The sequence below is a fragment of the Psammomys obesus genome, unplaced genomic scaffold, assembly GCF_907164565.1.
Source record: "Psammomys obesus unplaced genomic scaffold, mPsaObe1.curated_primary_1811, whole genome shotgun sequence".
NCBI lineage: Eukaryota > Metazoa > Chordata > Mammalia > Rodentia > Muridae > Psammomys > Psammomys obesus.
The window spans coordinates 20,159,968-20,187,479 of record NW_026596046.1 but is presented as its reverse complement, the minus strand read 5'-3'; the positions used below and the strand labels follow the sequence as shown (position 1 = coordinate 20,187,479).

Below are 27,512 nucleotides of genomic sequence, written 5' to 3'. Positions count from 1 at the left end.
AGAAAGAAAGAAAGAAAGAAAGAAAGAAAGAAAGAAAGAAAGAAAGAAAGAAAGAAAGGAGAGAAAGAAAGAAAGAAAGAAAGGAGAGAAAGAGAAAAAAAGAGAGAGAAAGAAGAAAGAGAGAAAGAGGGAGAGAGAGAAAGAAAGAAAGGAGGGGAAGGGAATGGGAGGGGAGAGGGAGGAAAAGGGGAGGGAAAGAGAGGGGGGAAAAGAAAAAGAAAAATACTGGTTGCAGTGGTGTGTACCTGTAATCCCAGCACTGGAGAGGTGGAAGCAGGAGGATCCCTGCTTGCTGGCAGCCAGTCTAGCCATATCAGTGAGCTCTATTCTCAGTGAGAGACTGTTTCAAAAGTAAGGTGGGAATGATTGAGAAAGAACCCAAAGTCAATCGGTGGCCTCCACATGTGTACATGTATACACACACAGATGTGTGTGTACATGCACGCACACATGCACACAGGAATACACACAGAGACAGACAGACACAGGGAGACCTAAAGAAACTTTCTCTGGACTAATCAAAAGAACCCAAGAATCTGGAATTGGTTCAGGGATGAAGGGAGCTCTCTGGCTGGGGATGTAGGCTGGGGGATGTGAATGTCGCAGGAGCCTGGCCTCTCTGAACCAAAGCGGACACTTTTAGAAGGTAATATGCCTGGTTTCTCCTATGATCAAAGGCTGACATTTACGAATGCCAAGCTGTTAAGAAATAAAGGTCTCAGAGGAGAAGCGTCAAATGTGTGGGTGAGGTGTCATTCCCAAGACATGGCAAGAAGGAAGCTTCAAAACCAACCTCTTGCCTGCTGCAGCCCTCCCCCCGCCCCTGAGAGTGAACTGTGTGGCACACAGGCCCTTCTCCAAAGGGAGGGCCACTCTGGGTGCCAGTCACAATCGGTCACGGGCCTGGTCCCCTAAGGTCCCTGGAGGTCGATAGAGCCAAAATGCTCCCTGGCTTAAACAGCTGCCTGGAGAGTGATGGAGTCACCGTGAGATCCTCCCAGTCAGGAATCCAGCTCTTCCCAACAAGACCAGCAAAGACTGCAATGTGGAGCTAAAGAAGACTCTTCCCTACTTTCCCAGCCCCAAATCTGCCTGAAAGAGATGAGGAAATCAGAGTAGCACTTGTTTAGGAATGGGAGCATAAACAACTCAAGTCCCTACCCTCCCAGGCTTTGTTCCACTCCAAGTAGATGAGTGATCTAATTTGTGAACTCAGGGAGCACCCCTAACTACCAGGACACAACACTACTCTGGGCTCTGGACTATTTTCCTCAATAAAGTAGGTTATGAAGTGGTCAAAAGATCCTGGATGGACACACACACACACACACACACACACACACACACACGCCACAGTGAACAGTCCCTAGGTTTAGTTTTCAGATCTAGCCAGATATACATGTGGGTGCCAGGCTGGTGTGGGGGTCCAGCTGGGCTCATCTGCTGGCTTCCCAGTTACAAGAATACAGGCTAGAGAAGGTTTATAAGGTCTGAAGAGAAAGCTGTATGTATAGACTGCAGACTTCAGGACAGAGGGGTGAGCCCACCCTAAAATCTTCTACAAAGAGCCTGGCGGCAAGAAAGCTCGAGAGGGAGTTACATAATCTGCATGAGAAGACCCAGGGAAGACTAAATCTGTTCATTTCATCCAAACGCCTCTCGGAAAGCTTTGCAAAGCTTCGGCAAACACCTTTTTCTATGTGTGTGCTGGTAAAACAGTTGCTGTGTTGGGGCTGGAGAGACAGCTCCACACTGAAAAGCACTGGCTGCTCTTCCAGAGGACCAGGGTTTGATTCCCAGCACCCACATGATGCTCACAACCCTTTGTAACTCTAGTATCAGGGGATCTCTTGCCCTTTTTTGGTCTCCACAGGCCATATTCTCACATGGGGAACATCCACACCACAGACAAAACATCCATACCCGTAATTGGTTTTTACAGCTCTTGCTGTATCTTATCTAGGACAGGAGGAGAGAAGGGTAGAGGCAGTGTTCCAACTGCCCCCTAGAGGACGAGGTTTCGGCCTTTGAATTCCTGGTGCCACAAAGCAGAGCAGGAAGGGGGTAACCAAGGTTGGAGCACAGCATCTCAAAATGCTTCTTTCTCACTTTCCTCTGTTCACTCTTTTCCTGGAGCGGATGCTTACGAGCACTGATTCCATTCCCTCCTCCTGTGGATGAAACTGGAGCCTGTCCTTAGCCGCGTGCCTTACTCTGCCCTATAACTGGTTCTCATGGCAGAAACCTGGGGGGAGGGGGGTCATCCAGTGTCAGCATCTCTGCAGATCAGGTGGAGGAGCCAGGCAGGCTCTGCACAGAGGCTCACAACCACCAACTGAGGCCGTAAAGAACAGAAAGTGAAATTTTGAGACTATGGCCCTGGACCATACCTCCAGCACAGTTGATCAAAAGGTCTATAATTACATTTACTGAATGCCCCCATCAGATACCTGACTCCTTTGCCAACTTCTCAATGAGACAGAACCCAAGCCAGTTTCTGCTGTAGCTGAGATCCCCAAATCTCCTCCCCACCATGGTATAAGCATTCCCCACTTGTGTTGGCAGGAAGTCATGGATCTTCTGCTATCTGATTCCATGTTCTTCCTGAAGCCATATTTTGACAGACTGTTCACCAATTTCCAACAGGAGCAATGTCAGTTGTTTCATAGTTTGAATACAAAATGCCCCCTCAGGATTATGCCAATATTTTGGTAACTCCTGGAACTTTAAGAGATAAAGCCTAGGGCAGACCTGGGTGAGAGTAAGGGTGTATCTCATTCTGTATCTTGTCCTGGAGAGCATACCCTCTCCTCTCTCCTTCTCCCCCACCTTCTCTGACCGTTAGCATCTGTTCCACCATGATGCTCCATGTCACAGAAATAATGGGGCCAGCTGACCTCTAACCCCTGAGGCAAAGTTCACCTTCCCTCCTTTTAAGTTGTTCTCTCGGCTATCTGTCACAGTGCATAAGTGTGCCAAATTCAGGGTTTAAGCACTGTCAAAGCCATCAGGCAGTGTCCAGGTTTGCAGACCTACTATGTTTGGAAAGAATTAGAGGGGTCTGGTCATGTTTACTCAAAGCCACAATGATATCTCGGGGTGGGACAGGAAATCCAGCCATTCCCAACCATGAAAGAAGACAGAGATGGCTGTGAAGGCTGAGCGATGAAAGGTGGACATGGAGTTGGTGACCAAGAGGTATCAGAACTGTGGACTGTGAAACCATGGCCTGCATAACTCTCAGAGGATGGAGGAAAGCCAAGGTGAGAGCTAAAAAGACACCTTACCTCAGCTTGTGTTATTAACAGGTTTCTCCCCCCGCCCCTAGAGATTACACCTAAGTTTGTTCTCACAGAAGTGCAGCACTAGCATTAGCCTGTGGGCCATACCTGTGGGTCAACTGGAGTTTGGGGGTTTTTTTGGGTTTTGTTTTTGTTTTTGTTTTTCACTTTATCTGGTCAATGAAAGAGAAACTGCTAGTCTGCATGGACATGGAAAAGACAAGGGAGACCCCTTCCAGGTCTGAATGTTGCCACCCCAAGAAGAGTAGGAAGATGGTCTGCTAGATGACACCATGAGCAGTGAGTCACCTCAGCTGGAAACCTGACAGGGTGAAGGCACGTGTACCATGGTAAGGAGTCAGCCCCAGCACCTCTGAGCTTCTGTCGCAATGTGCTGGGAAAATGGTGGCTCTAGCTATGGCCCTCACCATCATGGCTAAAGTCCTCAGCACCATGGCTGCCATGACCACAGGGATCTGTCTGAGGCAGGGAAGAAAGCAGCAGCTCAGGCACCTGGCACTGAGGCAGCCTGGACCACACTTGGCTGTTCATTGCTCGGGTCTCCTCTAATCTCAGTGGGAGGGGTTCAGAGGAGCACTTTTGGAGTCACAAAATTGTAAGTCCTAGGAACAGGATGGCAAGAAAGCCCCACCTCCAGGGTTAGCATCTACTCACCTGGAGGTCAACTCCTTAAGGTCACCTTCTAGCCATGACTCCAGGACCCCTGTGAAGCCCTAGGGTAAAAATTGGGCCTGACTTTTGCTAGAGGGGGACTAACCTACCACAAGCAGAGAACTTGTTGTTATCAAAGAACGGACAAACAGCTGAGTTTGTATGACAAAGAGGTTGTTTCTGAATTTTAACTGTTAGTGTAGAGAAAGCTCAGGACTCTTGGGCCAAATGTCAAGAGTCAGCACTGCTGAGCTAGCCTTTCCTCACAGAGAACTTGGTAACAAACAAACAAAACCACAGAAGCTCATTTGTGAAGGTCATGAGCATAGCAGGCGGGTGGGCAGTTGGCCTGACAAAGAAGCTGTGGCCTCAGCACTGGAAGCCCTGTAACAGGCCAGGGCCAGCATGGCAACATCTCCTGGATCTCTAAGGACTATGTGCTGCAAGGACCCCACACGTCTCCTAAAGACTGCAAATGAGTTAAGTGTGGCACTCTGCAACGAAACAGAGTAAATATGCCCAAATCTTTGGGCAATTTCAAGAAGAAAAACATGAACATGTGCCTCCAAAATACACACCCTATAAAGGGTAAAAGACGAAAAGATTAAAAGGCAAAATTCTACAGGGCATACCTCCCAGTCCTTAGCAGTTTGAGGGACAAGAGAAATTTCAAACTGGCTTCTAGAGCTGAGAGGATTCGTTCCCAGGATTTAATGAGTTGTCAGCTTTGCAAGTCACTCTCCCACACCTTACCATTGCCTTTTTTTGTTTGACCTGACTGAAGACACAAGGCCTTGATGTACCTTTAATAAACCATTGTAAGGACAACTGGAGAATAAATTAAAATCCTGATTTCCTGCACGCATGTGCAGTTTTAACAAATGTGTCCAAGCTAAAGCCTGGCTCCCAACTATCAGGTCCCAAAGGACTAACTGTGGTACCTGTTAGCATACAGAGTGTGTGCTGGCCTCAGGCACTTTCAGCACTGAAAAGTACCTGTTAAAGAATCTATCCAGTCCATGCAGCTGACATCCCGGCTCCTCTCAGCTCTTCTCAGCCTCGTATCCTCACCCTAAACCTCCCTCTGAGGCCGGTGGCTTCGCTTTCCTTGCCCTGCTTCTTTCCTATATAATCCAGTCATGTTGACCACGCTGTCTCTTGGTTCTTCTATCTCTCTCTTGGTCCACTGGCCCTCTGCCCCCCCCTCTCTCTCTAGCTTTCCCCTCTCTTTCTTCTCAAGGCCCAGACTCTTCCAGATGCCTCTGGCTGTACTCTTCCCTCACCTCCACAATAAAATCTTTCTCTTCACCCAGCCTTGGAGTAGTCATGTCCTCATTATTACTCAATGATGACATCACTGAGCCAGGCTGGGGATGGGGCTTAGGAGGCAGGGGTGGGCCCACCAAGAATGCCTGGCGAGCAAGGCGAAGAAGGGAGGCCCCAGCCTGCTGCCAGGAGTTCCTGTCCCCTTTAGTTCAGTTTCACTTTACTTCTTGGGACACATTAAAAAGAGCTGGTGACAGGAAACACCACACCACAACACCATTGCTCCTGAAGGGCATGACCCTAGACCTTCACAGCCCCCAAGTTCACAAGCATCAGTGTGAAGCAGTCAACATGCAGGCCAGGCTTTATATTCCTGCTGTTCGCTATGATGGGTAAAAGCCCAGCCACCCCAGAGAGTGCCACTCAGGCTCAGCAAAACTACCATATAAGCACCAGACCATGAGTGCTGTGGCCTGAAATACAAAGGCTGGCCACCTGGGCCATCTTCTGTGACAAGGCCACCTCCAGAGAGAAGAAAGCCCCTCCAGGGCTAGGGCGGCAGGCAGGGATTCTTGACTGTCAGTGACTCTTCCTAAGGCAGGAAGGGACAGTTACAGAACATTCTAGAAACTCCCATGACAAGGTTAGAGATTTTCTGCATGCCAGTCATGCTCACAACAGTGGTCTACGCGAGTACGGGAAAGTCTTCCGTTTGGTTTAAATACTTACATCATTTTCTAAAAAATTAAACATGCTTCTTTCGGCCAACTCCTTTGAGTCTTCAAACTTTTCTACTGCTTGTTTGATCTCCTCGTCGGGAATCTTACCTACTCGCCTCTTTTTATAATCATAATCCAGGCGGCGGCCTTCCAGCTTTCTCAAATGGTGCTGAAAAGAGAAAGGAGATCCTCACTACTGCTGAGATGCACAGTGCCATGTGCTCTCATGTGGATACCTCCTCTTCTATGAAAACGCTCATCACTTCTTCTCCGCCTAAATTCTACCTTTTGCTGTTTGAGAATTTCACACACGTATACGTGCTTTCATCAAAGCCATGTCCCATTCTCTTCCCTTTAACTTCCCCTCTCCTCCCCACAGGAAGAAGCCAGCACGAACATGAAGGAAGAAAGTTATGTGAAGGAAGGATGATAGGTCTCAGTAGAGCCAGAGGGAGAGACCTGGGCCCACTGGGGACGTGGCTGTCACAGAAATGGGACATGCTTTTCCCTGACTGGAAGGAAGGGGTTACACAGGTGAAGGGATTCAGGGGTGTCCAGATAAGGAGTCCAAAAAGCAGTCTTTCTTTCTCCCTCAGCCTTCCTTGACCCTTCCCTCATACTCTTTGCTTTCAGAATAAACTTTAAATATAGATAAAGGCATCTGGGGTTCTCTGGGATGCCCAGCCTTCCCTTCCTCCATACTTCCCTGGTCTTCACTCTGTGTTCTGGACTCCTGGGAATCACAGCCCAGGCTCTTCAGCCAGATGTGCCGGTTATCTCCCCATCCCAGTCTTTCTGGGCAGTTCCCCCCTCACCCAGATCTGCTGAGGATGACACCCTCCTCAGGTGTCCCTGGTCATCATCTTTAACGGCTGGCTGTCTCTCCACCCCAGGTCCGTGTGCTTCAAGAGGGCACACAGTTCATCTGCTCATTACATAGCCCATACTCTCCTTAACTCATAATCACAGTGCCTACACTGTTAAGACTCTCTGGGCCTGGGGGCACTAAAGAGATGGCTCAGTGGTTAAGAGCACTGACTGTTCTTCCAGAGGACCCAGGTTCAATTCCCAGCACCCACATGGCAGCTCACAACTATCTGTAACTCCAAGATCTGACACCCTCACACTGACATACATGAAGGCAAAACACCAGTGCACATAAAAGAAAAATAAAAGACACAATTTAAAAATAAAGAAATTAAAAAAAAAAAAGACTCTCTGGGCCTGAAGAGAAGAAAAGAAGCCCAGGGTTCAAATGAAATGGGTGTCAATCAAGTTTGAAAGCAAGAAGTTATTCTCTACAACCCCACAAGAGGGCACCTGGACCTTCAGAGCAAAAGTCTGGCAGCCTGGAATTCTTGGAGCCAGTTTTACACATCTGCAAAAGCAGCCAGGCTGAACGGGACCTGAAAGTTCCCAGGGACACTCTGGACAACTACTTCTTGCAGGTTTCCAGATGAAAACTGTCAGTTTCTGGATGATTTTCTCCAGCAAGAATGGAAAATATTGCCCACGAATGCAATGGATCCAAGCTTCCTACTGATATGGTGTGATATTAACAATCATAACTACACCCCAAAGAATGGAGTCATTGTGAAAGTGACAGCTGGAATTTGGGCCTCCACTCTCCATGCCCCTGTCTATCTACCAGAGCAAATGGACCCCAGTACTCTGCCCCAAGGGGTTATATAATACAGTAACCGAGTTCAGTTTTCACCCCTCAAATGAGAACGTGTGGTCGCAGAGTCCATGGTTTTAGGGCTCTGTTTCATTATGAGCAGTGCCGGGAACAGGACAGGCGGGAAGACTCACCCCAATCTCTTTTAAATCTTTGTCTTGCAGTAGCTGCAGCGGGTCAATAAAAGTTTGCTTCACATTAATATCCAGGGAGTCTTTCACCTCAGCCATAAGCTTCATAGCCTCACCAACGTCTACCAGTGCATTGCCTTCAACAAAGAACATAGAATAGCTCTAGGTTAACGGTGACACTAATTCTGTCTCCAAAACCCAAGGATTGTGGTACAGTAAAGTTTCACTCTAAGGCCTCTGCTTCCTGACGCAGAAAGTGAAATGGAGAAAGTCTCCCTGTTTTTTACATGTGTTTCTCTCTCCTGTCCTCTCACCTCCTCTTAAAGGTGAGAACGAGGACTAAAGCATTTCCCAGTTTGGCCATGAGATGGAGACCAAGTTCTTTCGCGGAAAATCGGGTTTGGAAACTGGCACCAAGGGTTCCTTACAAGTTCAGGGATAAACTCTCTTTGTAATAATGAAGGGATTCATTCATGGGGGTACATGTTAACCAACAGAGATTACAATGGAAATAGGGCCTCACTCAGCCTGCTGGTAGAGCAGCAAGAGGAGGTCAGAGCCCTCCGGAGTCAGGCATAACCTGCGGACAGGCAGGTGGGTGGACCTGCCCCTGCAAGGGTGCTTTCTGGATGTGGTCTGCACCTTTTCAGAGAATTATACTCTGGAATCTTACTGTAACTTACAAGGTCTTGGCCACCTAGTAACTTTGCAAGGTTGTACACAGTGAGGGTTGGATGTCTCTGGAAGATATCACTTGGGATACTGCCTGAGACTAAACTATTTTTTCCCCTTTATTTGGGATCTTCAAATCGATTTTGTAAAAAGATGTAAAAGAGTTCACTCAGTTCCTTAGATTGGAAGCCCGAAGGGGCCTAGGCCAAGCCAGACCTTTGCGTCAGTCAAGAGTATGGACAATTCACTCATGCACAAATCAGGGAGAGCCATGGCTGCCTCACCTCATCTTTAAAAGATGTAAATAACAGCTGGGTCCTTGCCAATTACAAGTGGAAACTACCTCTGGAATTAAGGTTGGCCAGGATGCCAGTCCTACCCTGAGTGTCACAGATCACAGGAGGAGAGGTTTTCTGAATTGAGCTGTCTAGAACTTGGTTCTGAAGAGCTTCTACATGGAGGAAGGAAGTCTCTCCCTAGCCTGGATACTCCTTCACGCCCTGACCCTGCCTCTCACTCTCACCAGCGCCCAAGTATCCCAGTAAGTAACAGAAACGTTTGAAATATGCCCCTTTCGGGACTGTGGAGATGTCCCATCAGTCAAATACTCGCTGTGTACATGTGAGGATCCGGGTCTGACCCCTGAAACCCATGTCATAAAATCAAGCACCAGGCGGGGTGGGGCATGCCTGTAATCCCCGCTCCATGCAATTGGAGACAATGGATCCCTGGGGATGTCTGGCCAGCCACTCCAGCAGAATCAACAAGCTCCCAGCTCAGTGAGAGGCCATGTCCCAAAAGATGGGGAGGAAAGAGACCAGTCAAGACTTCTGGCCTCCATACACACCTATGTACAGCCACACCTATAGACAAACACACAGACACACACCTATATACCCGTGTGTGTGCACACATACAGCCACACACTTGCGCACACACAACACCCCTCCTTCAAGAAGCCTGTGACATGTCCTGAGCACTGGCCGTCACCTTCCCACAGTCTACACTTAAGTGCCACTCTAAGAGTTGAATCCCACAGTGTGGCTTAGTTTCTGCCCTTTAGAAGCGTCTGGCACAGGGCCTCAAGCAACAGGAACAAAGCAAAGAGCCTCTGCAGACCCTCCCAGGGAACAGCAACCATCCACCTGTCCCAGAAGCCCAACGAATTCAGTTCCCTCCCTTGCCTTCTAATATCTAGCTCCTTCCTATATCTAGCTATCTGTTGTCACAGGCCTGTCATTCATGGCCAGGTACACAGCAACAATATCCTTCCATCCCAGAGCCTGCCTGCTACACTCATCTGCTTCCTCAACAGATGTAACTTCAGGGTAAGAAAAATAGGCCACCTTGTTCCCACTGGACATTGGAATAAAATAAAATCCACATTTACACTGCTCCGAAGGACGCTGTGGCCCTCTGTTGGGAATTAGATAATGCTGTCTTTGATTGGTGCGTTTTGAGATGGGGCCTCCCAGTCGCTTCAGGCTGGCCTCAACCTAATCATCCTCCTGCCTCCTTCTCCAAAATTCTGGGATTCTATGGAAATCTCAGCATGCCAGGCATGATGGTACGTGGTCTTAGCCCCAGCACTGGGGAAGTGGAGACAGACAGATCCCTGGGACTCCCTGGTCAATCCATCAATGTAGCCTAAGTGTTGGCAACCCCAGTTCCAGTGAGAGATCTTATCTCAGAACACAAGGTGGCAGCTCCTGAGGAACATCAAAGCTTTCTCTCTGGCCTACATACACACACACACGCACACGCGCATACACACACACACATTATATACACATTAAAAATAAAAACATTCTCTCTTATCTGCAGGATTTGCAGAACCTGAGAATGTGAGAGCAAGCAAAGAAGTGTGTGTATCAAAAGAAGGCACAGAGCCTGTCTACATAGGGAGTTGTAGGCCAGGCAGGACGCACGATGAGACCTTGTCTAAAAACAAAACAAGACCAGCCTGTCCAGATGGGTGGATGGAGAAAATGTGGTGCACATACACACTGGGATTTTATTGAGTTATAGAGGAAAGTGAAATCTGCAGAAAATTTGGTGGTGCTGGAAAATATTATAGTAAGGGAAATAAAAGTTTCAGAAAGACAAACATGCAGAAGCTAGATTTTTATTTTTATTATGTGTATGTGTGTGTTCTGTGTGTCTAGCAAGAGATAGCAATAGGTTTGGGTCATAAAACTGTAAAGAGGACCGTACGAGGAGGAAAAGAGATCTCAAGTATGGAGGGTGAAGGCAAGAATAGAATGCACAGTGCAGGAAAGCCCAGCATGGAAAGCACTGGAGGAGAGGGGCAGGGTGGGGAAAGGCTCGGGTGGGAGGAGAGAGAGACAACACAAACATGTCACAGTGTGTGGGGGAAAAGAGCCATGAAAGTAAATAGAGAGAGGGAGAGCCATACACATACATGTGTGCATGCTGTGTTTTAATATTTAAAGATGCATGGGAATAAGCAAAAGATACAAAGGCTACACAACCGTTTAATTGAGCCAACCCACGGAAATGGGAGAATTACTTATGCTAGAACTTCTCTTTATTTTCCTCTGCTTTCTAAAACCCCTGCAATGAGTATAGTACTCTGGCAATATGTAAAGATTGTCAGGTTGCAAAGATCCAGGCTCTGCGTACAACCAAAAGCCCACCCAGCGGTGCCCATCCACTGTGCCCGCTGAGACGGGATACCCACCAAAAGCAGAGTCTTCTCCAAGCTCCTTGCCATACTTCAGCATGCAGTCCCCCAGCAAGCCTTCCGTCTGTGGGTAGCCGGTGGCCTTCACCTGCCCTCGGAGTTTCGACATAGTGTTCAGCATTCCTAGCTTAGCTCTGTATGCTTAAAAACATTGTCATTTGTAATTCCTTAAAGTTACAAAGTGTAGTGACAGTCACACATCGCCTTTAACAAACACCACTACCAAACTGAGGTCCTCACGGACAGACACCAGAGACGGTTCAGCTTTGTTCTCTCACGTGGCTCTTCATAGTTTTTGCAGGGGGCAAGCGGGGACGGTAAGCACACTGGCACAGCCAAGTTGTGGACATTACAGACCATGTTGTCTCCAAATCACAGCAGCTATGAGGTTATGTTTCACAAGCACCCGTGATAAGGTACCCTGCAGTGCTTGGCAGTTTCAACACCTTGGGGCTGAACGCTGACACCTGTGCAGCCATTTTTGCTGGGGACAAATCCAAGTGAAGACTGGAGCTACCGAGGTAGCACCTGGTAAGCTACCAGTTGGTCAACACCCTCACTCTGCTCCCAGGAACTGACTCAAATGGAGGATTTGTAAGGTAAGGGAAGAGGTCTGGGCCATGCAGGTAGGAGGCAGAACACCACCAAAGTAAGCAGTCACCTGTGTGGCTTGCCTCTACCACGCTAGGTGCAGCTCAACTCTCTCTGGGGAGGGGGTGGGCAGCTGTGGCTTCTCCCCTTCTTTTCTGTCTCTGACTTAAGCACTGAGTATTTATTACCTCTGGCTTGGTGTTTTAAATGAAAGTAGCCCCCAACAGGCTCAGTAAGACGTTCCATTATTTGGTCCCCAGTTGGTGGAACTGTTTGGGAAGGACTGGGTGTGGCCTTGTGGGAGGAGGTATTCCTCTGTGGGTGGGCTTTGAGGCTTCCTGGGCCATTCCCAGTGTGTCCTCTGCCTCCTGCTTGCAGTTTTTGAGACGTGCGTTTTCAGCTGTTCCTGCTACCATGTCCTTGTCCACCAGTATGGATGCGACCCTCTGAAACCCCAAGCCAGCCCACTTAGGGACTTTCTCTTGTAGGTTGCCCTGCTTATGGTGTTTGTACCTAATGCATCCAGGCCACATGCTGTGCTGACCTGGGAACTGGAGAGCTCCCCAAAACACCTGCCCTTCCTGCACCTCACTGTGAATCCTTTGAGTGTCAGAACATAGTGTGACTGACTCTCATCAACTCTGTGGTGGTGCCAGGAAAAGGAGAGGATGCAAGAAGACTCCAAGATGTCCCTGAAAGCCTAGAAATGTCTGTCAGCAAAATATTGTGGGAGTCCCTACTGTGTAATCAGTGGACGCGGTGGGCTGGCTTGAGAGACTGGAAAGCATCTATGGGAAGTGGAGACTGTGACCTGAGCATGAAGCTGAGGATACGAGGCACTGCCTGTGGTACCAGGGTCATTTATATTTGATGTATTCTAGACACGTTCTTCTCAAGCCTGACTGTATGAGCAGGTAACTCGGTTGGTCTGGGGTAAGTTCGGGATTCTGTGTGTCCAGTCTCGGCTGGCTCTGCTGGGCCTCAGGCACACTCTGAGTAGCCTTTCCAGCCTTGCCAATATCAGCCTTAAAGACCTTATCCTCCAGACCTCCAAACCCAAAGGCACCACCCAGCCACATAAATTCAGCTGCACAAGCCACACACACACACACACACACACACACACACACACACACACACACCCCTTTCCCCACTGTCGGGCGGGTGTGCTGTGTATTGGTTTAAGGAGCATAGGACAGGACCAGAGGCTTCAAGTGCATCACTCCTCATCTCCGTGATAACCAGAGTCTCTGCCCTTTGCACACTTCCCCTAATGGCCAACTGCCCCTGATTCCATTCCAGTGTCAGCCCTTAGAGGGTGGAGTCTGCCTGACTCTGCATTCTGGCACCCAGAAGTGTCACATACAGGTAACACTTAGTGGATTTTTATAGGCTGATACATCGGGAAAGGAACTGGTCACTCCAGTCGTTGATGAGACTAGACAAAGCGCATGTCACTGCAAATTTTAGGCCTATTACATCACACGCCTTTGAGGCCCTTTATACTCCCTGTTCTCTACGGATGATCTGGCATGCTCTGAGACAGTCACTGAGTGTGGGTGTGGCTCTCTGATTCCTGTGGCTGAGGGATTCACAGGGACTCCCACAGAAAATCATACAAGGAAAGGCACAAAGCTTGGGCGCCCTCTGCTGGCTGTCCTCAGCCAGGGATGGCGGCCAGCGCGGAGCTGATGCTCTGCATCCACGTGGCTCCCACTGAGCATGTAATCACACCCCAACGTCAGCACTGGGGTCACAGTGAGACCCTTCAGGTTAATGTACAGGTCTATAAGAACAGGATAGAGGAATCTCTTGTCAATTAAGAAAAGACAACTAAGGAAACCTTTTTAAAGTGTGCAGTGGGTTTCTGAAGAACACTGGAATACAGAAACTATGCCCATGTAGGGATACCTTTACTGGGACCAGTACAGACAGTACATACTATCCTAACCACGTGCACCAAGATCCACCAAAGTGCCTGTTGTCCCCACCAACTAGGACTCCCTACAGCCAGACTGTCACCGGAGACTCCACTTTTAACAACTGAATTTCTGAATTTCATTATTTGGACAAAGGGACATGGCTTCCAAATTGTGTCAGCCTCGTGCAGAGAATTCAAGAGAATCTATGCCCACAATGCGCAGCGGAATGTTTCAAGACGTGCTCTGACATTACCTGGATTGGGCTGGAGGTATTCTGTGGCTTTTGAAAGAATTTCTGCAACAGCTTTACTGGTGATGTCTATTTTCTTTAAAACAAGACAAAACAGAAATGTTAGTTAAGACTCATTGAAGTCACAGAACCAATGACAGACATTTTCCATTAATTTAATTTCTAACACGACTGTGGTGATTTTTTAAATTTTCTTTTTATTTTGTGTGCATGGGTGCCTGTGTGATGGTATCAGATCTCCTGGAACTAGAGCTACAGACAGTTGCAAGCTGCCCTCTGGATGCTGGGAATTGAACCTGGGGCCTCTGGGAGAGCAACCAGTGTTCTTAACTGCTGAGCCACCTCTTTAGTCCTACTGTGATGCTTTTAACACAGATGTTTTCAGCATCTTAGGGAGAAGCGATCTCTTCTCTGTAGTTGACTCTGAAACATCACCGTTCTCGGTGATGTTAGAGAGTACTCGTTTCTTTTTCTTTATAATGTTAAAACGAAGGTGAATGAGCTAGAGATAATCATTACATTACTGCTCTACTCAACGCATAGAGACACTTGGAGAAGTCTCAATATTAAGATTAGACAAGAGACTTATTCTCATCTGCAGAGTGAACCTGAGTAGCCATGCTTATAGATGCTGTCATGATATAAGTCTCGTTAGAAGCTGCTCAAGTAGTAATAAGACAACCACCATCATTGGTATTATAACATAACACAGCCATCATGCCCGTCAGATGTTAACATCAGAGGTTTTTCCTGCCACATTAAGCCTGATTTTGTCCTTCTGCCATTCTACATTACTCATTTTCAATTAACATAAAATTAATAAAATATCCAGGAAAGCCCCAATACAGAGTTCATTCATTTTATTCTGTACCATCAATAACCCACAAAAAAAAAATTAAGGAAAAGGAGATGCCAGCCAGAAGAGCAATGCAAAAACTGTGTCCTAAAAAGAAATATATCTTACGAGAACAGACTATTTAAAAATGTAATTCTCTATGTAGGAAAATACAGTTTTAGAAAGGTCTAAACCTTCCCACAAATTAGCATATCAAATCTCATCACAATTATCAATTTTGGTTAAAACATGGTAAGTTGATATGACGGGTTAATTAAGATTGGCCCCTGTGAACACACCATTGCTGGTGGGAGTGCAAACTTGTAAAACCCCTTTGGAAAGCAATTTGGCAGTTTCTCAGAAAATTGGGACTAGCTCTACCCAGCTATACAACTCCTGAGCATATACCCAAAAAATATTGCACCATACCACAAAGACACTTACTCAACTATGTTCATAGCAGCTTTATTTGTAACAGCCAGAAACTGGAAACAACCTAGTCCCTCACCAGAAGACTAGATAAAGAAAATGTAATCTATACAATGGAATACTACTCAGCTATTAAAAATAAGGATATCTGGAAATTTGCAGGCAAATGGATGGAACTAGAAAATAACATCTTAATTGAGGTAACCCGGACCCAGAAAGACACACAAGGCCTGGGCTCTCACTCCTAAGTGGATATTAGCCATAAAGTACAGGGTAACCAGGCTACAATCCACAGACCCGAAGAAGCTAAGTAACAAGGAGGGTCGAGGGGAAATACTTGACTCTCACTCAGAAGGAGAAATAAAATGGACACATGAAGTAGATGGAGGGAGGGAATGGAGTGGAAGAAGGGGTGGGAGGTGAACAGGAGGCATCAAGTTCAGGGGAAACCGAGGGAGAGAGAGCTAGGAAAAAGAACTGAAAGCTGAAATTGGTGGTTGGGGGTGGGGGGAGAGGTCAAGGACACCACAAGAAAACTTACAGAATCAACTATGGGGACTCACAGAGACCAAACCACCAGACAAAGGCCATACACAGAATGGACAGAGGCCCCCTACACTTACGTAATAGCTGTGCACCTTGGTTTTCACATGGGTCTAACAACTGGAGTAGGGGCTGTCTCTGACTCTGTCGTCTGCCTTTGGATCCCCTTCCCTTGACTGGGCTGCCATGTCTAGACTCAGCAGGGGAAGATGCACCTAGTCCTACTGCCTCTTGATATGCCAAGGTGTGTTGGCATAGCCAGGATATGCCTTCTCTTAGGTGAAAGGGAAGGAGAAATGGAGGAGGGAAGGTAAGAGGGAGGAACAGAGAGGAGAGGAGGGAGAGGAAACTGTGATTGGAATGTTAATTAATTAATTTAAAAAGATATTGCTATTTTTTTTTTTTAAAAAAGAATGGCCCCATACGCTCATAGATTTGAATGCTTGGTCATTAGGGAGTGGCAATACTTGAAAGGGATTAGGAAGTATAATCTTGTTGGAGGAAATGTGTCTTTAGGGGTGGGCTTTGGGTTTTCAAATGGTCAAGCCAGGCCCAGTGCCTCTCTTCCTGTTGCCTGTGGGCCTAGAGGTAGAATTCTCAGCTTCTTCTCCAGCACCATGTCTGTCTGTACACCATCATGCTTCCTGCCATGATAACAGACTAAACCTCTGAACTGTGAGCCAGCCCCAATTACATGTCTTTCTTCATAAGAACTGACATGGTCATGGTGTCTCTTCACAGCAATAGAAACCCTAAGACAGAAGTTGGTATCAAGGACAGGGGTATTGCTTTGACAGGCTTGACCACACTTTTATTTGGAGGAATGTGGACTTGGCATTTTGGATTAGGAAAGCCGTGGAATGCTTTAAGCTGGACCTCATGGGTCATACTAGTAGCACCATGGAAGACAGTGGTGCTGAGGGGTATTTGAACTGTGGAGGCCTGTCAGGAACGTTCAGGGGAAAGAATCTTAGTATGTGGCTCAAAGACCATTCTTGTAATATATTGGCAAAGAATGTGGCTGCCTTTGCACTTGTTCAAAAAGTCTGCCTGAAGCTAACTTGAAGAGTTTTAGATTAATGGCATTGGCAAAGGAGATTTCAAAACAGGCTAGAATTGACTGTGTCCTGTGGTTATTAGTGGCCACTCTTATGCAAATCTACAATGAAAAGGAACAAGCCAGTAAGCAGCACCCCTCCATGGCTTCTGCATCAGCTCCTACCTCCAGGTCCCTGCCCTGTTGGAGTCCCTGATCTGACTTCCTTTGATAAGGAACAATGATGAAGAAGTGTAAGCCAAATGAACCCTTTCCTGCCCAACTCACTTTATGGGCTTGGTGTTTCACTGCAGCAATAGTAACCCTAAGGCAGTTGATAATGAAGTAAGGTTCATAATTCACATTATATATAGAATTAAAATATTCACCAAAATCTCCAAATGTACTAGCAGAGAAGAATATCTCAAAGTGCTGACGTGGGAAGGACCATCTAAGCCTGGCCTGTGATCCCACAATCAAAAATGATTAAACTCCAACACAAAAATTGCACACTAAATAGTGATATAGTACATGAAGTTTACAAAAAGTGGAAAACTACAAAAAACTACAAAAGATCAGCATCCGTAAAGCTCAGGATTCACACTATAAATTTTTAAAATTATAATAAAATAATCTGGTGAGATACATTGTGAGGCATGTATACAGGAAAACTCTTTGATCGGGAGGGAAAACAAACATGGGAATTCTATCATATTGTTGACTATGTTGGCAAAGATAGGCGGTCAAAAGGAAAATTGACAAAAATAACTCCTGAAGTTTAAAAACAAAGAAACAAAACCTAACGGCTGGAGAGCGTGTACACACGTGGGTCTGTCTGTACTGACAAACTGTTATTCAAATATCTTTGGCAAAACTCAGGGAAAACAGAGGCACTCGGCGGGGGGGGGGGGGGGTAAAAGCATGCTGAGGAAGGCTGTGTAGAGTTGATTAAGTACAGGACTCCCGGGCCTGTGAAACTAACACTCCAGGCCAAGCCCAACATAGGGCCTGGGTAGCAGAACAGGGTCTGAGGGCACCATGAGTTTATGGTCATGGGGTAAATTAAGCAGGTATCTGGGGGCGGGAGAGATGGCTCAGAGGACCTGTGCTCCATTCCTAGCGCCCACTTGGCAGCTTACAATTAGGTCTAACACACTCTCCTGACCTCCACAGGCACCAGGCACACACACAGTGCACAGATACATACGCAGGCAAAACTACAACATATGCAGAAAACAAAGCAAACGAACTAAGACTGTCTGTGGCTGTGGTCATAACCTCTTTCTTTTGCCATGAACATTTGTGCTTTCTCCCGCTCTTCCTCCTGGTCATACTTGATGATTTTCCACCTTTTCATTAAAACAAACAAACAAAAACTCACTTGGAATCTGATTTTTATTTTTTGTAGTTAACTTTCGCCCTATCAATCTTTTCCTACCCACACTGATTTCTTTTATTCTTAATTATTTGTCTGCATGTGTCTGTGAGACGGTGTACGAGCATGACTGCAGAGGCCCTCAGAAGCCAGAGGCATGGGATCGGATCCCTGGAGCTGAACTTAAAGCAGAGTTAACACGGCCTGGCAGATTGAACTGCATTCCTCTGCAGGAGCAGGGCTCCATGTCAGCCCCCGGTCATCTCCCCAGCCCCCACAGGAAGCAGCACCTTCCACGTGGAGGGATTTAATTGGCTGTTTCCCAGCTTTGGACTCTGGGATGTCCCTGCTTTCTCTCAACGCTGATTTCCTGCTAACTCTGCTTGAGACATAGCCACATGTCACAAGTATGGAATGCAGAGTTCTGTCACTTATATGGAGTAATATGTAATTCTACTTTTTATTACAAATCTTCTTCAAATGAAAAAGGGATTTCACATTTTAAAAGGAGATTTGTTTTTATTTTATATAAATGACTGTTTTCCCTGTGTGTGTGCCTGCTACCCTGGGAAGTCAGAAGAGGGCACTGGCTCCCCAGCAACCGAAGTTACAAGATGGTTGTGGGCCACCATGTAGGTGCTGAGAACCAAATCCTGGTCTCTGAAAGAGCAGTCAGTGCTCTTAGATGCTGCGCTGTCTCTCCAGCGCAAAGCTCACATGTTTTTGAGAATCCAAACATGTGGAATTTGGATGCTATCTTCCCTGTGATTATTGTGATCTATGAATCTACTTTGAGAAACTTTTCCCCATGAATCCTTTCGTAATTGCACCCAAAGCATCTGGAAAGAATGAGCATTTCTATTGGGGAATGCAGGCATCTACTTACTTAGAGTCAAAGTTATTAATATTTTGTTCAAATCTTCCCTGAGCCTATGAGAACCTTTGCTCCATCTGTTACTTACAACAGAGAAGTGCGTGTGTTGGAGGGAGGGGTAGCCTCTCTGACTTTAATCCATTCTTCTGTATTCCTGGCAATTTTTACCTTACAAATTTAGAAGCTGTGTCACATGGTACAAAGTGATTTAGAACTCTGTCTGATACTTTTCTGGTAAGCCACACTGGGTTCATCTTTTTATAATTTTTCAAGAACAGCTCTTTTGGAGGGATTTGGAGAAAGTTAGAGAGGTAATGGATATGATTAAGATACATGGATAAAATGAAGATACATGTATGAAATTGTCAAAAAACACATTAAAATGACAGTTTTAAAAGAAAGGGTTTTTTTTTCCATTTAATGCATTTTTTGTATCATGTACTTGGATGTTAGCATCGCTTAGTTAGCATTTCATGGGTTATTTTTCCCACTACTTTGTCATTTTCATGTCATCTTTTACATGAGCCTAATTTCTTCCATGAAGTCCTTTACGTACTTAGTTCTGTAACATGAAACACAGTCACAGAGCTGCATGCTGTTCTGTGCTATACTTAAAGCATAGATATCATTTTGTGTTTCTGTCACTATCTGTCATTTCTGGAGGAAAAACACACAGCAGGAGTAAACAAAAGGGAACTCAGCCCATCGGCTCAACCTTCAGCTGCCTGGGCAGAGATGAAGGCCTTCTTGAGAAAAACACCCCTGTCTGTCCTATCGGTTATCAGAGTGTTGTAATTTCCCAGGATGCTATGCTACGGGGAAGGAGCCAGGGAAGCCCTGGTGCCCAGCAAAGGAGGAACCTTTTCCCAGGAAGCAACTTCACATCATCTGACAACTTCAGATCCACCTTGCAGAAGAGACTGAAGCAGAAAGGAGGTCAAGGGTGAGGCCACACCCTGGCCAGCACTGCCTAGTACACACACCTCTTGCTCCCTAGTGAAATCTGAGACTCATTTCACACAGAATTTTAGCATGTTTCTCTTCTTAGTGCAAACATAGCTACACTGAATAAACTGCTTTCCTTTGCTTGCCACTCTTACCCGTCTACACTGACTAAACTGCTTTCCCCTGCTCTTCACTGTCACCCATCTCTTCACCTGGCTTGTTGAGGACAGGTGTCTGAGCCTAGCTTGCCAGGGCTTCAGGAGTCCAGGCCTGGACTCTAAAAACAATAACATAACTCCTGATGGCTGCTTTTAAGTTCACCATCTGAACTGAAGAATGCAGTTGGTAAATAAGCTATATACATCCTATATATATATATTGGGAAATTTAAAGATCAACTTCACGTGTGTAAATGTTCATATGGTTTTCAATTTACAGAAATTTGTTTTTCAAAATTAAACACAAAATAGCTTTTTCGTCTTAGGGTCTTAACATTTCTAGAAATTGTAATCCTCCTGGGCGGAAAACAGGGGGGACTTCCCAGAGGAAGGCTGGCCAGCTCCAACAGACATTAAAGGGAATATCCCCTCAGGCCACTGCCTGGAGTTGGGCTTTCCCGAACCTTGGAGTCTGATTATTGGAAGAAGGCTTTGCTCAAAGGGCCCAAGACCAAAGGCGGGGAGTTGAGCACTGAACCTGGGCACAAGAGCTACTCTCCAGGCAGATGACCAGGGGACAGGAGAAGGGGCAGTTCTGCCGCCCACCACTGGCATGTTATAGTCTTTCATTGCTGTGCCGACCCAGGAACACTCTTCTAAACTGTGTCATCTGCATACATGATTCTGGAAGCTTCCCTCTAGCATAGCTGACAAGACGACAAATTAGCTCGTACGAGTTCACCCTGTCGGTTCTAATGGCAGGAAAGTGTTTGCTGTGCAGCTGCTAAGACATATGGGAACAGCATCCTAGATTCCCAAAAGGTAAACATTGCTATGTATCGGAAAATCCTTGTCCCGGAAACAATTGACTCTCCAAGATCTATGAGCACCTGAGCACCGTTAGTTAACATTGGCCCTGGAATTGTTGCCGAGGCCCTCCTTTGTTGCAGTCTATCTTCTGGCCACTAGAGGGAACTAGTTAGCTACATCCCAGTCCCTTCCTCAGCAAGCCCGGACTGGACTTGGTTCAACTAGGGGCTTGACTCCAGCTGGGAAGCGTGACGTCCTGCCTTCCAGATTATATGCCCCATGCTTGTATCTGAACATCCTGTATTTCCACGTAATGTTCTTACAGTAGGAGGTTCTCTTGCGTGGCGAAGAGAGCTCATTTTTAAGTGTTTACATGTTCAAATAGCCTTACCTTTTCCATGTCCAGAAATTCTTCATCTAGCTTCGTTCCTTCGGCACCACTTATTTTTTCACTAAAGAGCTGCAAAAACAAACACAGATGCTTTCACTGTACAAAGATTCTCTACATTTCTTTCACTGAAATGATTAAAACAAAACAAAACAAAAATCTTGTAATTATCTTAGTTCTGGTTGGCATTGTTTTGTTTTTAAACCCTACCCTTTATGGAAACTATCAGGGACCAACAAGATGGCAAAGGCGCTTGCCAGGCAGGCCAGACAACCTGAGTTCTCGTCCCGAAACCCACGTAGAGGTGGAAGGAGAGAACCAACTCCACAAGGTTGTTCCCAGACCCCTGCATGTGCACTGTGACGTCACACACACACACACACACACACACACACCAAATAAAAGACCATGGAAAGATGCACATTTCTCATTTGTTCAAGCTTCGCTGTTCACTAATCCTCCTCAGGTGTCACAAAGTAGTTCTAACGTAAGTGGTGACAAGACAGCTTGGAGCACAAGGGTCGACGAGTTAGTGCCCAAACAGCTGGAAAGTAAGGGAGAGGCGATTACAGCAACCTACAGCCCCTAGGACCACATACAAACCATTACCAAAGCATCAACTGGTAAACTCCCAGGGCTGCTGAAAAAACATCGTGTTTTTTAATATTAGTCTGCAGTGTTAAAGGCAAGTCATTCAAACCTGTTTCCTAGAATACTTGGCATTTGAGCTTGCTTTTTAAGGACAGGCAACATTTCAGGGAAAATGTTGCTAGGGACCTTTTCAGGGAAAAGGTCCGCTAGGATGTGACAATATTTTTAGAAAGGAAATACAGAGGTAGGAGTGGAAAGAGTGGTTTGCTACCGAGCCCAGATCTGTTTCGAGGCTGTGTGTACGTTAGGAGCCGCATCTCTACCCGCTGAATGCTAACTGCAGGGCTGTGCAAACGTGCACACACAAACACAGGCACACACACCACACCAGTGTGAGCGCCAAAAAATGCATCCAGGTAATTAGAGGCCGATGTGTGCACCGAACAGCAAGGAGTTTCATTCCGTTGTAGAGAGTGCTCAAGGAGGAATGGAAGAAAATGAGCTGAGGAGGCAGCAGAGGCCACAGATCACATGACACAACAACAGCAAGTCAGAGGGCATGGCAGAGGCCTCCTCAGACTCCAGGACCAACACAACTGCTCAGAAAAGCCTTTCAGAAGAGCAACTCAGGCCCCAAGGGATTTGGCTTCGTGAACAAGGAGAATAGACTTCAGTAACAAAGTGTGTTAAATCGTTTTCTTTAGAAAGCATTCAGTTGTGATTTATTTATGGCTTTAACGCATTAATATGTATATAAATGTCCAGTAAGCGCTGGGAAAAGGACTGCGGCTCCTGTCTTACGGCACTGTTACCATCATGCACACACTGTCACTGTGGAATGTGGGACAGGGGGCGGGGTTAAACAGAGACAGGGTTTAACTTAAATCAGAGGTGTGATACAGGATTCCCTGAAGAGAGTGGCTACAAAGATGGCCAGCATTCTCCATCCTGCCTGGATCTTACTGCTCCACCACCAGGCTGGCCCTGTGACCAGCTAGAAAGAGGCCTGTGTGCTACCACCCACTTTCCTGAAACCCTCTTGCCTGTGAACAAGCCCTGCTAGGCAGAGAAGTGAGCAGTGACCGTCACAGACGGCCGCTCGCGACCCACAGTTGAGGAAGCATGCGCAAGAGCCTCATCCACTGGCCACACCCAAGCCCAGGAAGGACGTCCAATAATCCGTGTTGCTTTAAGCCACTGAGCCTGAGGTCCTCAAGAGAATCCACCTGCCAGTTCTCACTGCTCAGGCTGAGGACAGAGGTCAAACAGGCTCACCCCAGGCCTTAATATGAGACATGACCCTCAAAGAAACACTGGAGACTATGCTCCAGGCCAAACGCAGTGAGGAGCCAAATCACCCAGCGCACCGTTCCTAACTCTTAGAGGTGATACCCTGAGCCTCTCCTGGGAGTTACACCTTCTCTGGCCTTCTATCTTGCTGCCATGGGAGACGGTAAAAATGGCTGCCAAGCTGTGTAGCTCTGCCCATTGAGAAACAGGATTTCCACCTGCCACTTGCTTTAGTCAACAAAACGGATTGTACACTGTGCTGTGACTACTGATCTCTGTTCCTTCTCTGAGATCCACAAGGTCTGGGCTAGCTTGTCAGAGAGTGAAAGGCCGCATGGGGAGAGCAGCCATGGTAGGCCATCACCGATGGTCTACAGGGCCGGTGTGCTGTACAGTAAAAGCTGACTGGCTTAGCTAGCTACAATCTCCTCCTTTGCCGGAACTAGAGAAGCCCACCCAGAGATCCTGATCCTGAAATATCTGTTGGAGAGCCACCTACTATTGAGAATTAGCTCAGAAACCTTCCATCTATAAGCTGCCTTGGTCATAGCGTTCTATGCCAGCAACAGGGAAATAACTAATACAACCATTCACAATACGCCCTGTGTACAGCACCTGCTGGGAGCCAAGCACAGTGACAAACACACCTGGGATATAAGCATTCTAAAGTTGGGTCAGCCAGCTAGCCGCTCTGTGAGGAAACTCTCCTGGACTCTCAAGGTTCACACTCACGCGAGCGTCACTCCTACTCAAGGTGACCATATAAATTCCAAGGTAGTGCATTCCCTACGTTCTGGGTAAACATAGATGACACCGTAAATATCAAAAACAAAACCAGGAAGAAAAAAAGCATTGATTAGAATCAGAGTAAGTCTCTTCCTGGTCCTGAAAAAGAGTTCAGCCCCAGCCTGCTGATCGCAGCTAGGACCCCAGGCCCTGGGCATCTTGTCTGCGTACAAGGGAAGAGGTGGCAGCAGAGACTCCACTGAATGAAGAGACCTAAGAGTGTGCGCAGAGTGAGAGCGTGGACTCCTGCTCTGCCTAAGGGCTGCAAGCAGAAAGGAAATGGGGGCTGGAAACGGAATTCAGGTGCAAACCGTATCTGACGCAGCCCCACCTCTGTGGATTAGGTCAGGTACCCACAGCATTGCCATGGGAGAGAAGCTGCAGCTCTATGTGAGGGGCTTGAGAATATGGGGGTGGGGGAGCACACCTGCTGGCTACCTAGAACACAGAGGGCTTTACAGGTCAGAGGACACTTTCCCAACATTATCCTCGATCTAAATTCTGAGTAAATATACACCAAGAGAGAGAGCCAGAAGGATTATCCAAAATAGCATGAATTCATTGCTAACAAAAGAGCTTTGTGGACCAAGGTGCTAGAAGCCTTACATTTGCTTGGGCCAAAACTGTTAGGTGGGGGAAAACTTCAATTAAAAAAAAATCACACAAGATAACAGAACTTTAAAGACCTATCTTTAAAAATTAGAAGTCTTAAAAGAAATAAAGTCTGGTTGTGAAAATCTCAATAAATGAGACTGTCTCACTAGGTCAGGGAGAACAGGCTGAGTGCCCTTTATCACTTCAAGTCTGCCATCCTGGAAGGCCCGGCAGGAACTCAGGATGGGAACCTGCAGGCAGGAACTGAGGCAGAGAGTGGAGGAGTGCTGCTTACCAGCTTGTCCCTCATGGCTTGCTCAGCCTCCTTTCTCATACACCTCGGGACCAGCCGTGGCACCACCCGCAGTGGGCTATACTCTCACATGTCAATCATTACTCAAGAAAGTGCCCACAGACTCAACGACAGGCCATTCTGATGGAGGCATTTTCTCAAAGGAGGTGCCCTCTTCCCCAGTAATCCCTTGTATCAATCTGACAAAAAAAAAAAAAAAAAAAAAAAAAAGACTAACCAGACACAACTCCAGATTGGGCATAATCAGATCAAAACTAGTAAACAAAGTAGTTAAGGGACTTATCAAAAACAAAAATATAAACAAACAAAAGACAGAGCTCTATTTTCTAACCAAAGAGCTAGTCAAGACAGAGTAAGTGAAAGGCTCCAAGATGAAAGGCACCCCCCCCCAGGAGGCATCAAAAATCCATACTTAAGAATAGGGGGTTTTGGTCCTGCAGTGGTGGCATGTACCTTTAATACAGCACTAGGGAGGCAGAGACAGGTGGATCTGAGTTCGAGACCAGCTTGATCTATGGAGCAAGTTCCAGGACAGAAAGGGCTACACAGAGAATTTCTGTCTCAAAAAGACAAAACAAAACAACAAACAAACAAACAAACAAAAAACCCCACAAAAAACGAACAGGGTTTTTTTTCCTATTACAAAAATATACAAGTCCTTAATTTTGAAAATATACTCAAGTTACTAAGAAAGATGAATATTAATCAATATCAAGATCTGAAAAGTAAAATATCCAAGACTATTGTGGGGTGGGGCCGGTAGGGGCGCAGACAAGCAATGCAGCCGTAAGTGGACAGCAGATCTCCTCAGCCGTAAGTGGACAGCAGATCTCCTCAGCAGCAGCAGCTTCAGGAGAGCAGGGAGGGTGGGCTTCAAAGAACTCAGAATGGGGAAAGCCTCAGCTTCTCTTTAAGGTGAGAACAAAATAAAGACGTCCAGGCACCAGGGTCACTGTTGAAAACTAAGGGTACAATGCTATTTCAGGGAAATAAAAATAGAACCAAGAGGGAAAGTGTGGTATACACGAAGCAGGTGAGGAATGGAAGTGGACAAACTCTTGTGAAAAAGCACTCACTGAAAACAAGCAAGGAGAATCTAATGTCTGTGTTCATTCAAACCCCAAGTGATCATAAGGCAAGGACAGGGTAGAGCTGGGGGTGTGTCAGCATCCAAAGCTTGTGCTTTGAGCAGGTGTGACATGGCCACCACTTTAGACAATGGCAGAATGACATCTGAGAAGCATCTCGTCCTATAATCACAGTTAACTGGAAACGCACAAAGCTATAAAGGAACAGCGCTGTGTGTGTTTTAATACAGGGTCCTTACCAATACATGGGTGAAGACCCAATGCATTTCAAGCCAGAGGAAACTAAGGAAAGGTGTGCAGATGGGAGTAGGGAATGGCCAATAGAAACCACAAAATAAGATTCTTACGGTAACTCCCAGTAGGCCAACAATAATTAAAGGTGTATTAAAGGATCAAGTAATAGAAGGGATTTTGTGGCCTTGTTGGTGGTGCTGGGAATCAAACCCAGGGCTATGTGCAAACCAGCTCCAATGAATGGATGTCTGAAGCCCAGCTACAAAATATGTGTAGAGTCACATCTAAAGCAAAACATATAAGCATATTAAGAGCAAATAGATAAATATATACACACTGTGAAATCACTAACCAAAATAAAGCCTTTAATAATACCAGACAGGACCTATTTTCCTGGGCAAAGTACTGTCTGGGATCTCAGGCTGCCAATAAAAGGAACAACCATAAAACTCAGTCATACTGATACTACATCAACGAACAGCATAACACACACCACACACACACACACACACACACACACACACACACACAGTACATGGCTTTAAATTATCATTGATCAAATATATGCATATACCTATGTGCCTTTTCAGTCAACAAATTTAAAAAATGTGCATTCTTGGGAGTACGGCTAGAGCATGACAAACTGACCATGCCCAGGTCACAATCAATATCATAGAGAATATGGCTATTTCGTTTGGGGGTTTGTTTGTTTTGTCTGTGTAGCACAAGTAGAGTGTGAATCAACAGTAAAGGTAAATAAATATATAAGGACAAGAGTTTAGAATCCTGCCCCAGAACAATAATTTGGGGGACTAAGGAGATGGTTCAGTTAGTAAAAATATGTTGTACAAAGACACAGACCTGACTTTGAACCCTCAGCACACATAAAAAGCCAAGAGCACACCTGCAGAAAGCCACGCGAAGCAGTGTGTGCCTGTGGCGCCAGCACCGGAAAGGCAAAAAGAACCCCTAGGGCTTGCTGGCCAGCCAGTGAGCAGAACTGGCAAGCTCCAGGCTGAGAGAGATCCTCACTGATGGAGGGTGAATAAGGGAGACACCTGACAAAATCTCTGGCCTTTGCACAAGCACGAGTGCGCACACGCACACACACACACACACACACACACACACACACACACACTCACATATGTCCCAACAGAATTGTAAACATCAGGGCTAGCATATAAGAGGGAGAGGCAGGGTATTCTCTATGAGTTCCAGGCCAGTAAAGACTACTTAGTGAGATATATATTATAGACAGATGATAGATAGATGAGAGAAAGGTGATAGGTAGATGGATAGATAGATAGATAGATAGATAGATAGATAGATAGATA

At 46.4% G+C, this 27,512-nt stretch overlaps 1 protein-coding gene across 4 annotated transcripts in view; it reads right to left on the bottom strand.

Moving 5' to 3' along the window:
- The window catches only part of Sh3gl3 (SH3 domain containing GRB2 like 3, endophilin A3), a 124,004-nt gene that overhangs the window by 28,101 nt on the left and 68,391 nt on the right, over nt 1-27,512 (bottom strand). For 2 of the 4 annotated variants that reach the window (XM_055623578.1, XM_055623579.1), the window contains exons 2-6: nt 21,283-21,351; nt 13,890-13,962; nt 11,121-11,264; nt 7,751-7,884; nt 5,949-6,107 (exon numbers count right to left, since the gene is read on the bottom strand). In XM_055623578.1, the coding sequence (XP_055479553.1) occupies nt 5,949-6,107; nt 7,751-7,884; nt 11,121-11,264; nt 13,890-13,962; nt 21,283-21,351 (579 nt within the window). Of the gene's footprint in view, nt 1-5,948; nt 6,108-7,750; nt 7,885-11,120; nt 11,265-13,889; nt 13,963-21,282; nt 21,352-27,512 lie in introns of those variants that run through there. The other 2 variants (XM_055623581.1, XM_055623580.1) reach the window with 2 other exon arrangements.